Source organism: Phycodurus eques, chromosome 4 (genome assembly GCF_024500275.1).
Source record: "Phycodurus eques isolate BA_2022a chromosome 4, UOR_Pequ_1.1, whole genome shotgun sequence".
Classification (NCBI taxonomy): domain Eukaryota; kingdom Metazoa; phylum Chordata; class Actinopteri; order Syngnathiformes; family Syngnathidae; genus Phycodurus; species Phycodurus eques.
In genome coordinates this window covers 31,517,418-31,532,858 of record NC_084528.1, presented here as the reverse complement: position 1 = coordinate 31,532,858, position 15,441 = coordinate 31,517,418, and the positions used below count along the sequence as shown (strand labels likewise).

Below are 15,441 nucleotides of genomic sequence, written 5' to 3'. Positions count from 1 at the left end.
GGCTAACAGTTCAGACAAGGTATTAGAGCAAGATAGATAAATCTATTATTAAACCAGTCAACAAATCCTGAGGTGACTTTCCTAATTCATTCTCTTAGGTCGACCTTCAGACTTGTGGTAGTGTCTCACTATTTTTACTGTGGTATTTCCATCGCTCTTAATATGACGGCTGAACAGATTGCAGTTTCTCTCTGTGAGTACATAAAGTGCAATTGATGTCGAAGTGTGTGACAATGACGAATAAACAAGCAAAGCCAAGATATGTAGTTCAACCGCAGCGGCCACAAATAGAAGCTGCATCTATGGCAGGGCGGTGATGAGGTTGTTTGAACTTACTTTCCCAGTATGTCTTAAGGTCGTTGCAGATGACTAACTAACATGGTCATTATTTCTTGTTCACTCTCTCTTGCCACCCTGAATTGGCTGTTTTTACCTCGACATTTCATCTCTTTCTCAATTGTTCGGGGAGCAAACTGACAAATTAACGCATAGACCAAGATCACACACATCGTAAACAAAAATGGTTTTCAGTGGAAGGCAACAAGGGCCTCTGTTGCTAAACAACATTTCCCAGTATACTGATGCAACCATAAATAATGAGACAGCAGGGAGACGTTGCTTACACGATAACTCTGGCCACCCCAACTCAAAGCGTCCAAATAGGCTGTCAAGTACAGAATGCAAATAAGAGATGTGCCATCCAATTTATGAGAGCCGATGCGTTTGAAATAATTACGAATGTTTGAATGCTTCTGATTTAGTATCTCAGTCCGATGACTAACTTCTAATAAGAGGTCTGAACCAAGATTTTACCATATCAAAAACCTAAAGTTTAAAAAGGGGTTTAGCAATCACCTTGAATGCCCCAGAGACAAAAAAATGTTTAATGTCTGCCAAATGAGTGTTTCAGGCACTAGTTCAAACGTGTTGGGTTTGGTTGGTTTAGCAGAATTTTAAGACACTCTTTTCTTCTGTCCTTGACACACTACAATACACGGGCTGGGAATCCTATATATAACAAATTTCCAAACAGGAAGGCAGAGCTTTCCAGTCAATAGTGCAACATAATATCACTCACTGAACATTCCATTTGCAGTACGTTTTCCTGAGTAATGCGCATCATTGTATGACAAATGTAATTGTTAAACTTCTCCACTCCTATCTACTTGCTCACCTGATAACCCTCCGGATTACTTTGTCGCGTCGAGAAGGTCAGGGCCCCAGGAGGTGGTGCTGGAGCTCTCCTCTTCTTGGTGTCACACTTTGGTGACGTCCTGAAAACATTCATGACTGAATGAGATTGGCCCAAGGTACTCGGTTGATCCTCTCTGTTGGGAGCAGCTCGGACTGGGGACTGTGCCTAGGGATGTAAAAAGGGTGTGAAGTCAAATTTCCAAAATATCGATCTGAAAATACACACAAACAAGTAAGACATAATAGATTCGTTTATTGGGCAAAGTCTGAAGGAAAATACGAATTATCTACCAGGCAGTTTTAGACTCATGCAACAAGCTCTCGCTCCTTTTCTCAAGTTAAACAGCGTACAATACATCCGATATTTGTTCAGGTTTATTTAAGTATGTATCAGTAGATAAACACCATGTGGCCTTGAATTACTTACGAGTAGAAACTATCTCACAGATGATACAGTTAACCTTTTCATTTACATTGACAAGTTTCATCAGAATGTGAAATTCAGTGCTGACAGCCACACTGACATATCTGAAACTCTTTGAATAAGAACAAAGTCCAGGAAAAATGTAAATTATGAATCTTGCTCACTGTGCTGTCTGATTGACAGAGTAAGAGAAGAAAAACTTGGAGGTGGGGTGTGTGTCAAATGGAGTCTGATGTAACAAAAATAAATAAAGTGAAGCCTTGATGCAACTTCCATTTGGACCCCTAAAAAAAATAAAAAAATCTTTTGTTCAAAGTTATATGAACTCTGTCTGACTTTTTCACCTGCTCTCTACTTCCTCACTCTGTGGTAAACAATCGGAAAGGTGTCAGGAGCAAGAGATGAAAACATAACTGGGAAAATGTGCCCCTGCATTTGGGAGGAATCCAAACTCTAAATGCTGAGGTGCAACTAAACTCAACTCCGGTATAACCTCAAACAACTTTTGCCGTCGGAGCCAGCCACTGCCCCTTCGGAAGGGCAAGTACACGCCGCTCGCGTGCCAGCTGGAGTGACGAGACAGATTTCAATGTGGCATGCATCCGGAATGTTCCAACATTTCACTATGTAATGTTTTAGTCGTGATCATGATCCGAACATTTTTCTGAGATAATCTACCATGTTTCTCTGCATGAGCGTTTTAAGACCACACCCGGTGACGTGGTTAGGCCTCTAAATGAACAATTACAGATAAGAGGTTGGGCTTTTAGTGCTGAAGTAGCCAAGCTCGAGTAATATGATGCCTGCTTGCCGATAAGCCTGAGTATGCGTGTGCACAAAAATATGTGTGGTCAGAAACAGATACCCATCTGCATTAAAGACCACTAGAAAGTCAGATATGGCTAAGCAAAAAAAAAAAAATATATATATATGTAATAATAATAATAATAAAGAAATAAAGAAACAATACATTGAAATAAAAAGCACCAGTTCCCACCACTTAGCTTTCTATTCATTTTCAAACTTTCACTGAATAACGCAATGTATGTAACAAATTGACAAATATATAATTTAAAATGTGTTCACAATTTCCATTTATAGATTGAACGAGTATGGTAGCTATTCAAAAAGATAAGACTGATGATATCATAAAGTGATGTTAAAACTGGAAGAACAGTAGCATTAACAAAGACATTAGCTCCATGCTGAGGGACACAAAGGAGAGGGCAATGAAAGTTGAGCAGAAGCTTTGAGCTTGGTAGGTCAGCAGAGTGATTTAGCATGAGGCGGGCAGCTGATATAATCGAACGGTAAACAGATCTGAGGTCAGCCCCAGATGGCTATGGCTCAACTGAGGTCCATGGCTTTATAATCAAACTAATGTGACAGGTTGTGGAAAGAACAGCTGCAGAGCTACTTCATGCATCTTTAAGCATACGAATGAATCACACAAATGTATGCTAAACAAAAAGGGACTACATCCACATTTTTAACAGTGTGCACGACTAAAATAATTTCACATTGGTTTGAAATGCCCTGACGTTTGACACTGACATACATAGTTGCAAGAAAGTGCACAAACGCTGAAGCAAGTCCCTACTGATGTAGACTTTGTGGTTATTTTCTGCCCTCTACAGTACACCGAGATCATGCACAACGTCATGTTTTATTGCAGCCATGCAAAAGAATCCTTTTCAAATAGTAGTGTCACTGACACTGTCAACAATTCCCATTCCCAATCGTTTTTCTTAAGAGCACTTTTGAACTACGAATATTTTTTTGTCCTCCGAGATAACTTTCAAACGGTTGTCTAAAAGGCAACTGTTTAAGATAAAAAGTCAACACACCCCTGAAAAACATTCACACATTCAGCGTGTATTTTAAGCTTCAGAATTATTAATTATTGGTAGGTGCCTAACCAGTACTATTTTACATGAATGCAACTTATTACCACTTTAACTACAAACCGCTTTTAAATTTTTTTTATTTCAGTAAAATATTTTGATATTGTACGGACCCCATGTTTATTGCCATGTGCAGAGTTTATATGCATGGTATCTCGAGTACTAATTAACCCCACAATGTGTATCAGCGATGATCTTAATTATCTACTGTAAATATGCCTGCAAATTGGTTCTGATGACTCTAAATATACAAAACAGCAGTTAGAGATCATAACAGATACTGTGTGGATTCGGAGCAAAATGTAGATTCTGTTATGTCTTGGCAACACTTACGGAGCTGCGGCCTTCATTTTGGATTATTCTATCATAAGGCTCATCCATGCCCACAGATGTGGTCTCGGTCTGGAAACGGAAGACAGAGCAAACATGCAAAATTCTGCTTTTAAGCCATGCATTACCAGGCCAAGATTTATAAGGCAGCGTAATAATAAGAATAATTTTAAAAAAACAAAACAACAACCCTGCACCACTCAATGTTAACCTAAGAAGTATAATGTTCAATCTCACCTTGGACTTCCTCCTGCCAAACTGGAATAAACCAAAAAAGCCTTTCTTAGCGCCCCTGTCCAAACTGTTAGTGCTGGAGTGGAAGGAGTCTGGGAAAAGGAGGATGAGGGGTAAAAATATCATTGACACCTTTAAATTCATACAGGTGGCATTAGTCTGAACAGAAATGTTGAATAAGGGTCCATTCTTACAATTTCAACTGGAATGACTCAAACTGAAACTGACACGCAGAGCTACATTGCATGTTTTTTATCAACAGAGGGCGCCACAAGTGTATGATTTCTACTTGTTTTTAAGCACACTCACCCTTCAAAGGGCAATATGGATAACTACAACTTGTATCAATTTGTTTTTACTTCACAGACACAAGATCATAATTGGCGACAAGTTCTTTTAAGTGAAAGCCAGTCATAATGGTAAACCACATTCTCTACACTCATGATTCCCAACCAGGGTGCCATGTTACATAGTTTGGACGGGTGGAAAACGTAATTTACTAATTACAAATATCTATGTGCAGCTATCAAAGCGATTAGTGACAGGCAGAACAATTATGAATGCTCTTCCATTAGATGGCAGAAAGTACAATTGACCCAGTATCCACCTGTTGCCATTCATCTAACAAAATCGGTCACTTTTGTTTTGTGGTGTGCCATGAGATGCAAAATGGGTGACTTGGCTCAATCATGGTTGGGAAACATTGCTCTACACGAAAGAAAAAAAAGCCAGGTTGATTAGCAAGCAGTATTTTGTTAGGATATCTACAGCCACACAGTTATGGTTGACTGATACCTGAATAGTTTAGAGCCGGAGTGGAAGCCATTTTAGGCTGCAGAACTGGGAAAAACAAATGAATAAAAACATTAATTAGCTGAGATCAACTTTGGTGACAAATCAATACAGGCATCTATCCATTCATTGCCGGTGTATCATGACACAGTTACCTTTATTTAGGTTCTCTTGGGGTACTTTCCAGATCACTAAGATCACAAATTTCAGGCTAACTGCACATCACATGATGAACTTGGTGGAGTAGCCCAAAAAAATAACCTTTTAATATTTGGCACCATTTTAACCAAAACCAGCAGAAACCGCTAAGAGGACACATTCATCACTTTGCCTTTTGTACGTTGAACATTTGTTTCCAGAATTATTTCAATTTGGTGTTGACTTTGGCAAGACCTAAAGATCATTTGATTGTTAATTAAATAGGATTGTGCTCCAGATCTGGATACAGAATTATTATGCCGGTCCAATTCAGTGTCTGCATTTTCATTTTTGGCAGAAAAAAAGTGAAATACCTCGGTGCCTTGAGATATGAATTTAATTTGTTCCGTGACCGACTCTCGTGACGCAAAACATGCACATCTCAAATCATCTTACCCCATTATAATGAATGTAAATTGTATTAATCAGTTCCAGCCACCCCTGCCCAAAAACCACAATAGCTGTTAATAAAGAAAATAGCATTTTATAATATTGTACATTATCAAAACAAAGTAACATAATTGAAAAGAACATAAAGAACGAAATAGTTTGTGCATCATGCCTTAATGGCGCAATCCAATTAATTGTGCTGCTCCTGGTGTGCGCACCTTAGCCACCGGGAGGCTGTATAATACGGTCATGCAGACAAATGAAGAATAGTACTTTCTCTTCTACAACGACTGTAAGTGACTCAGTTAGATGCTGTAACACTGTATAAGTGATTGTTTTGTAGAGGATAAAGAATATACGCCTGTGAGTATTCCAGTTGTATTTGTTGCTCCACCGTTTGTGTTTTAAAAAAAATCAGTTACTTCTAAAACCGCGACTACCGATGCCAACTGTAGCATGAAGCTAAGCAGACAAAGGCAAAGCTATGCAGTGGTTTTAAATACACGTAATTCTCTTGGTTTTGATTTAGAATAAACTTCAACTGGGAGTGGTATTCAACAGAATTTTCCAAAATTTGCCAAATTGCTGCTTATTGTGAAGTGAGTTGAACAGAGTTCATTGCTATCATACAGCACTTACCGGTATATCTCAAGTTTGCGCTTGCAAGTCAAAGCAAAAAAAAAAAAAAAAAAAAAAAAAAAGAAAGCCAAATGACAGATCGTATCTCAAAAAACTAAGTATCAAGGCACCATTGCAGTTCAAAACCAAAAAGAAGTGGTTTGGGTTGTCAATATTTACCTAGACTCTTGTCGAGAACATAGAGCTCATTGATTCCCAGCTGCGTTAAAGATTTGTCCAGCGGTAACTTTTGGCGGCTGACGTCGTCCTTCAGGAGCTGGACACATGCAGCGTCAAACTCACACTTTTCACAGATGACCGGTATCAGAGCCTGGAGGGGTACCAATGGGTTGACCCGTACCACCGCCTTCTGGCTACTGTGATAGTTCACCATCAAACGCACTGTTTTCTGACGCAGAGAGGGAGAGTGGACACACACACACACACAAAAAAAAAGAACATTGACATTTAACAATCAAATGAGGTTAGGTGCTACATTTCACGAAGCACAGGCTTCTGTAATACTCAGTCCATACGTTATTCTGTTTTATATAGGTTAACTAATTTAAATAATTGGCCTTGAGTGTGAGATCTATGCACTTGACATCATTTTATGTGGCCCGTGAAAGAAAATCTTGCTTGTCAACTTCCGTGATTATTGCTAAAATCTGTACCCAAATTCAAAATTGTCATAATAATAAACAATAATGTTGAGAGATTGCATTTGTCTGTTACCAAACCCTTCTTTTACAGTAACTTAAACAATACTTGAACAAACTATTATCCTTGTCTTCTGCTTTCAAAACTAGTCATCCCTCAATTTGCTGTGTAATGGTAATAATGTTTTGGTGATTAAACATTTATATGGTTTCACTGTTCTTAACGGCCCTCTGAGGGAAATCATAACTACAATGCGGCCCGAGACGAAAAACTAAAAATAACATAAACAAATTTAAAAATGTTTAAAAAGGTTTGACACCCGTCGTCTAGTGCAAAGTCACACTAGACAGTCAGATTTACAATACTACTTTATATTGAAATATTACCGAATTACTGGTTGGTATGAGAGAAAAGAGGGAGAAAAGAGGAGACTGAAATAGTGACATCAGTCTCTGGCCTTATGCTAGTAGAGGTTCACATCGAGTGAGAGCAGGTAGCGAGTCCTGAGAGGGGGAGAGAAATAATGCATGGTAACCAAAGGCAAGGCGCTCATCAAATATTCAAACTGTAGAAGAGGCGTTGCAAAAAAGGAGAGAGCGAAAGAGCATTATAGGTGAGCAGGATATAATAAGGGGAAACACAAAATAAGATTAAAAAAATCACACACACGCTGCACCCAAATTCTATCTTACCATGGAGCCTTACAGGACTTGCTTTCTGCCAGTGATCAGAGGCAAACGGTGCATTTGGGGTAGATATAATAAAGGCCTTCAGCATAAGGAGCTATACACAGTAAAAATAAGAAACGCCCACACATTTTGTTGTACAATCACTATGATCACGACTACTACGGCATAAAACGCCATCATTTTAAAGACATGATCTCAACTTCGGAATCCCCGACAACAGCAATATCAATAATTGCTCATTCACCTCAGGGACCTTTGGTGCCGGTCTGCGCACCGCTTTCTCTTCGCAGGCTTTCTCCTTGATGAGGACGCAGGCCACATTGAGTGAGCCCAGCAACACGTTGGGCTTGAACCCCAAAGGGTGGCCTTCGGGCGACAACAGATCCAGGGTGTGCAGTGCTGGACTGAGATGGTAGCGGCTGCACAGGTCCACCAGCAAGTCCATCAGCGGCTTACTGAGAAAGGGCAAAGAAACAAGAGTGAAGGTGGGGGGGGGAGGGGGGGAGGGGGGGGGGTAGTGTTAAAAGTGAAAGAGAAGGAAGAAGAGAATGGTGAGGTGGAATGGAGGGAGGCAGTTTGGAAGAACCACAGGAGAGATATCATGAGAAGATTGGGTTACGAAGACAATGCAGCATTCGTACGAGTAAATACCAATTACTTCAATCAAAACAGACACACTTTCACCTGATTAAAAGAAATAAGAGTAATAATCAGTTACACTTCATATTAATTCAGTATTAAGGACTTGAATTTCTTGGTTTCTGCTGCATAAAAGCAAATGTACAGCGTCACTGCACACGTCAATGTAAAATTAACTTAAAGCCAAGAAATTTAAATTGAGCATGTTCAAATGTAAAAAAAACAAAAGGAAAAAACAAGACAAATGGAGAAACAGCTCCTGCGTGTGCGTGTGTATGTGCGAAACAGCGGATAGGCCCTTGACTTTAGGATGCCAGTTGTTAAAACTGCCAATCCTAAAATAAAGAAAGCAAGAGCCATCGTGTGGCGTTTTGTGGGAGACCGCCAGATCTTGTGACGGGAGTGCCAGACCTTCTGCTTCAAACATACGAGACATATTGTGATTTTTCAAGTTAAAACACTTCCCTGGTGTCTTAACATGCTTTCGTCAAAAATTATTTGAGGATCAAGAATTATAAAACACTTTATTATCCCTATTTATTGTCTTGCTGAAAAGTGCAGCCACCCTGTCCCATATTGGTCATTTTGATATAATTTGATTAATAATGGTAAAGATATGACCCACTGAATTTTCTTTTGAAAATTAATTATTTTAGCGAAATGAGTATTTGAATAATTTGCAGTTATCCATCATATTTTTAATAATTGGCAGTTGTTACCCATCAAAAGGTCAGAATTGTCTCTACGAATAATTTTTTTTTATTGCCAAACTGTCTTTATTGTTGTGTGTCCGAAATGAAGTTTCCGGATTTTTTTTTGAAGATGCTAATTCCATTTTTGTATATATTGGATTTTTCTCCTATTGCTTAATATGCCCATTCCATGAAAACTAATACAAATGCATCTTAGTTTTTTTTTGTGCTTCTTTTACAAACGGTCCTTCTTTGTCTTTCCCGTTCACGCCACTGGAGAGGGCCTTACTATGTTGTTGCAATACACCAGAGGGATCTCTGAGCTGAAGTGCCAGGATGTGGCAGCCATTTTGCATTCGCACCATAGCAGACAACAAAGTAAAGGCTGTTATTTCTGTGATAAAAAGGAATATGCATGAAAGTCAAAGTGATTGAAGGTACACCGGCGGCTGCATCTATTCTTGACCAAGAGTGGAGAGATTGCAATTCGTTCTAACTAGCAGTGGCAGGTTAGATCAAATTAGCTAATGATGTTTACTTTACCGTAGAAGTGCAGTTGTGTAACTTAAGACAGTTGTACTTTGCAATAGGCACATTGCACTTTAGCTTAAGTGTGACATTTTCTGTCTTTTACGCAGTCTTTCGACCTGCTTCGGGCTTATTGCTCTGCAGTAACATTTCGTGTGGAGAAGAGAAAAAACAAACAAACAAAAAAAAAAAAAAAAAAAAAATGCAAAATTCAGCAATATAGCGAATAAGCCATGATATAAGTTTAAAACTTATATAAGTTTTATAAGTTTTTTTTTTTTTTTCCCTAAAAAGTTAGGGAAAACCAAACAGCAAAAAGTGAACCGCTATACAGTACAGGGAGGGATGACTCCATAGTTCTCAGTCTTTGCAAACGTTTTTAGCAGTTATCTTCAAACATGTAATGTATTCAGAAATACAGTAAATCTATGATTTCACTTTACACAGACTTTAAGGTTGCACTGTAAATAAGTGGTCCATCGTAATCGCAGCACAAAAAAAAAAAGAAAAGAAAAAAAGAAATAGTTCACAGAGAGCCCAGTTTGCTTGGAATTAATCTACGGTCAATGTAAGCCTTATTCTGTACCAGGGAGAAGTCCATGATTTTCTGCCCCAAAGGAGAGCACCTCATTAGGGGCAGAGAGAGAGCGTTAACAGCTCAGCTTCCATCTGTTCACTCTCAGGGACAAAGCCTCTGCCGAGACCGGGAATAGGACCCTTGAAAATGCCCCCGCTGGCACGGAAACCCAAAGGGGACACACGGTGATCAAGGTCTCTTACTGCTGATTCCCAAATGGAGAAAATATAAAGAACAGCACCCAAGCAGGAGCAAAATACTGTACCTCCATGAACAGCACATATACAAGATTTCACACTTTTTAGTTTAAAAAGATTCTTTTGGGTAAAATAAATAAATAAATAAACCGAAGTGAGTCAGAGTGTGTGTGGACTTCTCACCTCCCATCCTCAGTTATGGATATCCGGTATCCCTGCGGGAGAGTCAACTCAAAATCCACACTAGGTGTAATCAAGTTCTCTTTGGATTCCACGCTGGCGTCGGGTACAGTGTTTGGAAAGACGTGACGAGGGGCCGCTGGTGGAGGAGGGGCCCGAGCCTTCATTCTTCTCCTAAGTGGCAAAGACAAAAATGATTTCAAGAGGTCATTAACATTTCACAATACACACGATGCAACAACAAATAATACATATAAAATAAACAACAAATAATAAAAACGGGGGTTCCACTAAGTCTTATTCTTGAGGGAACTCGAGAAGTCTCACTGGAATACTAACAATGACAGAGATTAAAACATACACGACATTTTTGTCTCGCTGCATTTTTGCGACACAATCGCTGCAATTATTTTATGCAAGGCTCAAGAACATCTGAGATGATCCTTTAAGTTGTCCAGACGATCCCAGCAACGGCAGCTGTTTATTACACTGACATCAGATGCTTCTTGAAACTACTTTCAAGCAAAACAAGGAATTAATAGTCTACTTATTAAATGATATAGTCAGATACTTTACATTACCATCCACCAAAATTGTGTTAACAATCTCTGAGCAGTTCAGTTTGGAACTGTAACACAATCTTCAATTGTGGAATGAGCTAAAATGTTATTTGTGCCTCTTGAATTTAGTGTGCTGTTGAAAATCATAACCGTGTACTTCCAGCTGACTTGCCAGAAACAAAAACACTAATTGCTATTGTATAACTTCACGCACTCCCAGTCTCAACACACAATAGATAACAATAGGGAAACATCACACTTACGTCAGAAGGAGTATTTGTGTAGATTAAATGTTCCACAATTGTTGACTACCCCACTGTTTATAAAATCCGGTTCCAACTTCCAAGGATTTGTCACGCTCAAGACAGAATGTGTGTGTGTGTGCGTGCGTGCGTGCGTGCATCTTTCAATTGTGAATCAGTCAAGGTATTCCTCTTCAGCAAAAAGAGGACCTGACGGTAGGAATGTACAAACACGCCACAGCAAGCGGACTCTAACCTTAAGTTAACCATTAACGGAAAAGTAAGCTATCGACTAAATCATTACGTAATGGAGAAAAGTGCTTTTCAATTATTTCAAAATTAGATACAATATTAGTTATCAGGCGTTTTGGAATTTGATGACACTTCACCTAGCATGACATTATAACCTTTGTTAAATGCTCTGGAAACCAACGATATATATATATATATATATATATATCTATCATATATATATATGATATATATATATATATATATATATATCTATATATATATATATCATATATATATATATGATATATATATGATATATATATATATATATATATATATATATATATATATATATATATATATATATATATATATGATATATATATATATATATATATATATATATCATATATATATATATATATATATATATATATATATATATATATCATATATATATATATATATCATATATGATATATATATATATATATATTCTTATATATATCATATATTTGATATATATATATATATATATCATATATATATGATATATATATTCTTATATATATCATATATATATTCTATAAGACTTCACACCGATTTGACCGGGCTGATCGGTATTGGCCGATATTTAGCATTTTATACTGATCGGGGCGGCACGGTGGCCGACTGGTAAGAGCGTCAGCCTCACAGTTCTGAGGACCCGGGTTCAATCCCCGTCCCCGCCTGTGTGGAGTTTGCATGTTCTCTTTTTTCCGGGCGCTCCGGTTTCCTCCCACATCCCAAAAGCATGCATTAACTGGAGACTCTAAATTGCCCGTAGGCATGACTGTGAGTGCAAATGGTTGTTTGTTTCTATGTGCCCTGCGATAGGCTGGCAATCAGTTCAGGGTGTACCCCGCCTCCTGCCCGATGACAGCTGGGATAGGCTCCACCACGCCCGCGACCATAGTGAGGAGAAGCGGCTCAGAAAATGGATGGATGGATACTGATCGGCTTTAATGTCATAATTCGCCGATCCAATCAATGACATCATTGATCGGCTCCGCCAAAGACATTTTCTCCGCGTCGCCGCATGCACAGTATATTTGAATCCAAAAGCTAGTTTATTTTTAGCCTTGTCGCGTGTCTTTTGACGTAGTAAATATTTGACGGCCAAAAGAAGTTATTTAAAAAAAATAAAAAAATAAATACAAAAACAGTGTGGGAGAGACAACACGTCAGACACAGGTAACACATAATGCCAGTATCAGACTACAAGACAAATTTGCTCTTTCACGATTGCACTGTCAGATTACTGCAATAAAATCTTGTATTCCTTATCCCGTTTTTTACGATCATTGGGCTTTATCTTGTCAACTGAAATGCAACCGGATACACTCGTTACCGTGGCGATGACAACAAGAATGGAGCAAGCCAATGTTATTATAAGGCCAAAATGGGGAGAAACGTGTGTTGGTGGTCACCGTTGCTCAGGACAGGAGAGGACGTTCGTTGAAGGCTTGCTTGAGGTATGTTCGCGTACTTTTAATACGATACGTCTCACAACCAGGCAATAAAACGTTCTGTAGCCTAGCAAGCTACTGCTAGCACTGACGGTTGTACATAAACATGCCGCCGTTCTGTCAAATCATGCTCTAAAGTTTCGGTCTGGGTGAAGTCATTTAATTAAAAATTAAGTAATTTAATTACAGTAAGTTAGCACCCATTATTTCTCTCATGTAATCTTGGAGTGACCTGACTGATTAGAATACAAGATCTGACTAAAGCAGTGATTTCCAACCTTTATGGAGGCAAGGAACATATTTTACAATTGAAAAATCTCACGGCACACCAACAAACAAAAATGTCACAAAAAGTTGATGCATTAATTACTGTATTTACTTCCTTTAGTCTGTCACTATGCCTCACTGGCATAAATAGAGGAACAAAGATACATTATTGATTGTAAATATAATTTTTGGGAGCAATTAAGTACACAAGTATATACAGTAAATGAACAGGTCATTTAAACAGACACATTCCTCCATCGTGTGATTGGATCGGTGATCGGTTATCGTTTTTTTAAACTCGCTGATCGGCCCCAAATATCCTGATTGTGAAAACAGAGGTGGACGTGTAAAATGTGTGACTGTGCCCTCTTCCTCTCTGACACAGGCACACACTGACGAGCAGATTGAGCATAAACCAAAATGGGAAAAAAGATAATTAAAGCCAGTAGCGAAAATCTTGGAAGCCCAATTCAGACATAAACGTTAGACGGATGGGCGTGTACGTCATTACTTCCATATGTGCTATAAAAGTAAGTATTTATTATTCAATTGGGTTTTACAACATTTCCAACGAGGGACAGGTGACTTTGGTAAGAGGCAGGTGCGACCGAAACTCGTTGCCAGCCAATCGCAGGGCACAAAGATAAACAACCATTCACACCAAAGGACAATTTACAGTCGTCATTTAAGATAGCATACATATTTTTGGAATGTGGGAGGAACTGAGCGTGGGGATTTGAACCTCGGAAAAGTGAGGCGGACGTACTAACCAGTCGGCAACCGTGCCAACTAAACATATTATAATAATTATCTTTGAAACTAGTAATCAATATTAAGGATTTCTAGTCAATTGCCCATGCCTAGTCCAAATAAATAAAATAAACTGTCAAGTTAGTGTCTATTCCATGTGATATTGAGATTACAAATAAATAAATAAAAGTTTTTGTTTTGTTTTTTTTTTAATTAAAGTCCCAGTACTACCTAATGAAGAGCACTAATTGGAAACACAGCATATAAGATGGCAAAAATGTAGCACAACTATACATACTCTAGTTTAATCATTGAGAGACTTTCTCCTTTTGGGAAAAAATATATTTGAATATGAACCAAATTACACTCTACAATGAATTCAAATCATAAAGAAAAACAGGCTGGATTTTTACTTCGGGTCAAAGTGCCCAATTCTGAATTCCTGTATCGGGATTTCACTCTTTACACAGCCAGGGCGCAAATGAGAATTGTATTGCTTGATCCAAGCCGTGTAAATCCGAAGAAAAACTGTAAACTTCTCTAACACTTCATTTGAATTATAGATATATAATTCTTTATACTTTAAAAAAAAAAAAAAATTGTGTATGAAAGTTGCCACCGATGACAACTTTGAAACCACACCTACAAATACACACGCACTTTGGAACTATACTCTGCAACACTGTGCACGCCCTTGAGTTTGAATCTCCTTTCATGCATTGGACACAATGCGCGTGACCCACATTGCATTCAACTGCGCCTTACACACCAAACACACACACACACACAACCTGCTACCAAGCCAGCATACCCCTCGGGTGCCATGGAGCAGGCATCTCCATGGAAACCGATGTTTACAACACTCGACTGCTGGGAAGTACAGACCGCAGTTTGGCACTAACAGTGGATTTTGAATACATCAGCACAAGAAGCTGAATGACTGAGCAACAGAGTGGGACCTAATATACAATTTCAATAATGAGCACAAACACGAGGCATGTTGAGCGTGACATACAGCCACGCAATTCAGCATATGCCTCGACACTCATGTTACCACGCCATGTGGTAAAAATACATCCGACGGTGACGCTCCAACAAACCCACTGTAATAACAGAGCAAGAAAAGTGCCAACACCCAAATTATTTCAGTCATAAACTAGATTATTTTTCCACTGCCAATAATGACTATATGAATCCCATTTGCGTTCTAGGCAGGACATGCCCACCTGCAAAATATGATTGGCTGCTGTATCCAGGCAGGAAATTAAGTGGGAAGTAGGAATTGGCCTTTATACTGCCCCCAGGTGGCCAAGGTGCACACACCAGAAAGAGCAGCGCAATGCACATTGAATTGAATGAGAAAGTGTGACAAAAACTGTTTACCAGTAATTCTTTTTAATTCTATTTAATTGTCATTACTTTTAGAATGTATAATATTATGGAGTGCTACTTTTATCATTATTAAATGATAAATAAATGCAATTTTGTTGTTGTTGCTGTTTTATAGTGGCCTGGATGAGTTTCTGGCCTCAGTCACCAAGAACACAGCAGGTAACACACTGCACCTGAACTCTGCCCGTGTTTGTGGAGGATGAAAAAAATAAATAAATCCGAGTATTACCCAAAGGACATCA

At 38.6% G+C, this 15,441-nt stretch overlaps 1 protein-coding gene across 6 annotated transcripts in view; it reads right to left on the bottom strand.

Moving 5' to 3' along the window:
* cobl (cordon-bleu WH2 repeat protein) overlaps positions 1–15,441 on the bottom strand; it is a 43,120-nt gene that overhangs the window by 24,411 nt on the left and 3,268 nt on the right. For 4 of the 6 annotated variants that reach the window (XM_061675245.1, XM_061675246.1, XM_061675247.1 and 1 more), the window contains exons 3-9: positions 10,250–10,420; positions 7,678–7,888; positions 6,265–6,493; positions 4,882–4,926; positions 4,090–4,178; positions 3,856–3,924; positions 1,175–1,360 (exon numbers count right to left, since the gene is read on the bottom strand). In XM_061675245.1, the coding sequence (XP_061531229.1) occupies positions 1,175–1,360; positions 3,856–3,924; positions 4,090–4,178; positions 4,882–4,926; positions 6,265–6,493; positions 7,678–7,888; positions 10,250–10,420 (1,000 nt within the window). The remainder of the gene's footprint in view (positions 1–1,174; positions 1,361–3,855; positions 3,925–4,089; positions 4,179–4,881; positions 4,927–6,264; positions 6,494–7,677; positions 7,889–10,249; positions 10,421–15,441) is intronic. The other 2 variants (XM_061675249.1, XM_061675248.1) reach the window with 1 other exon arrangement.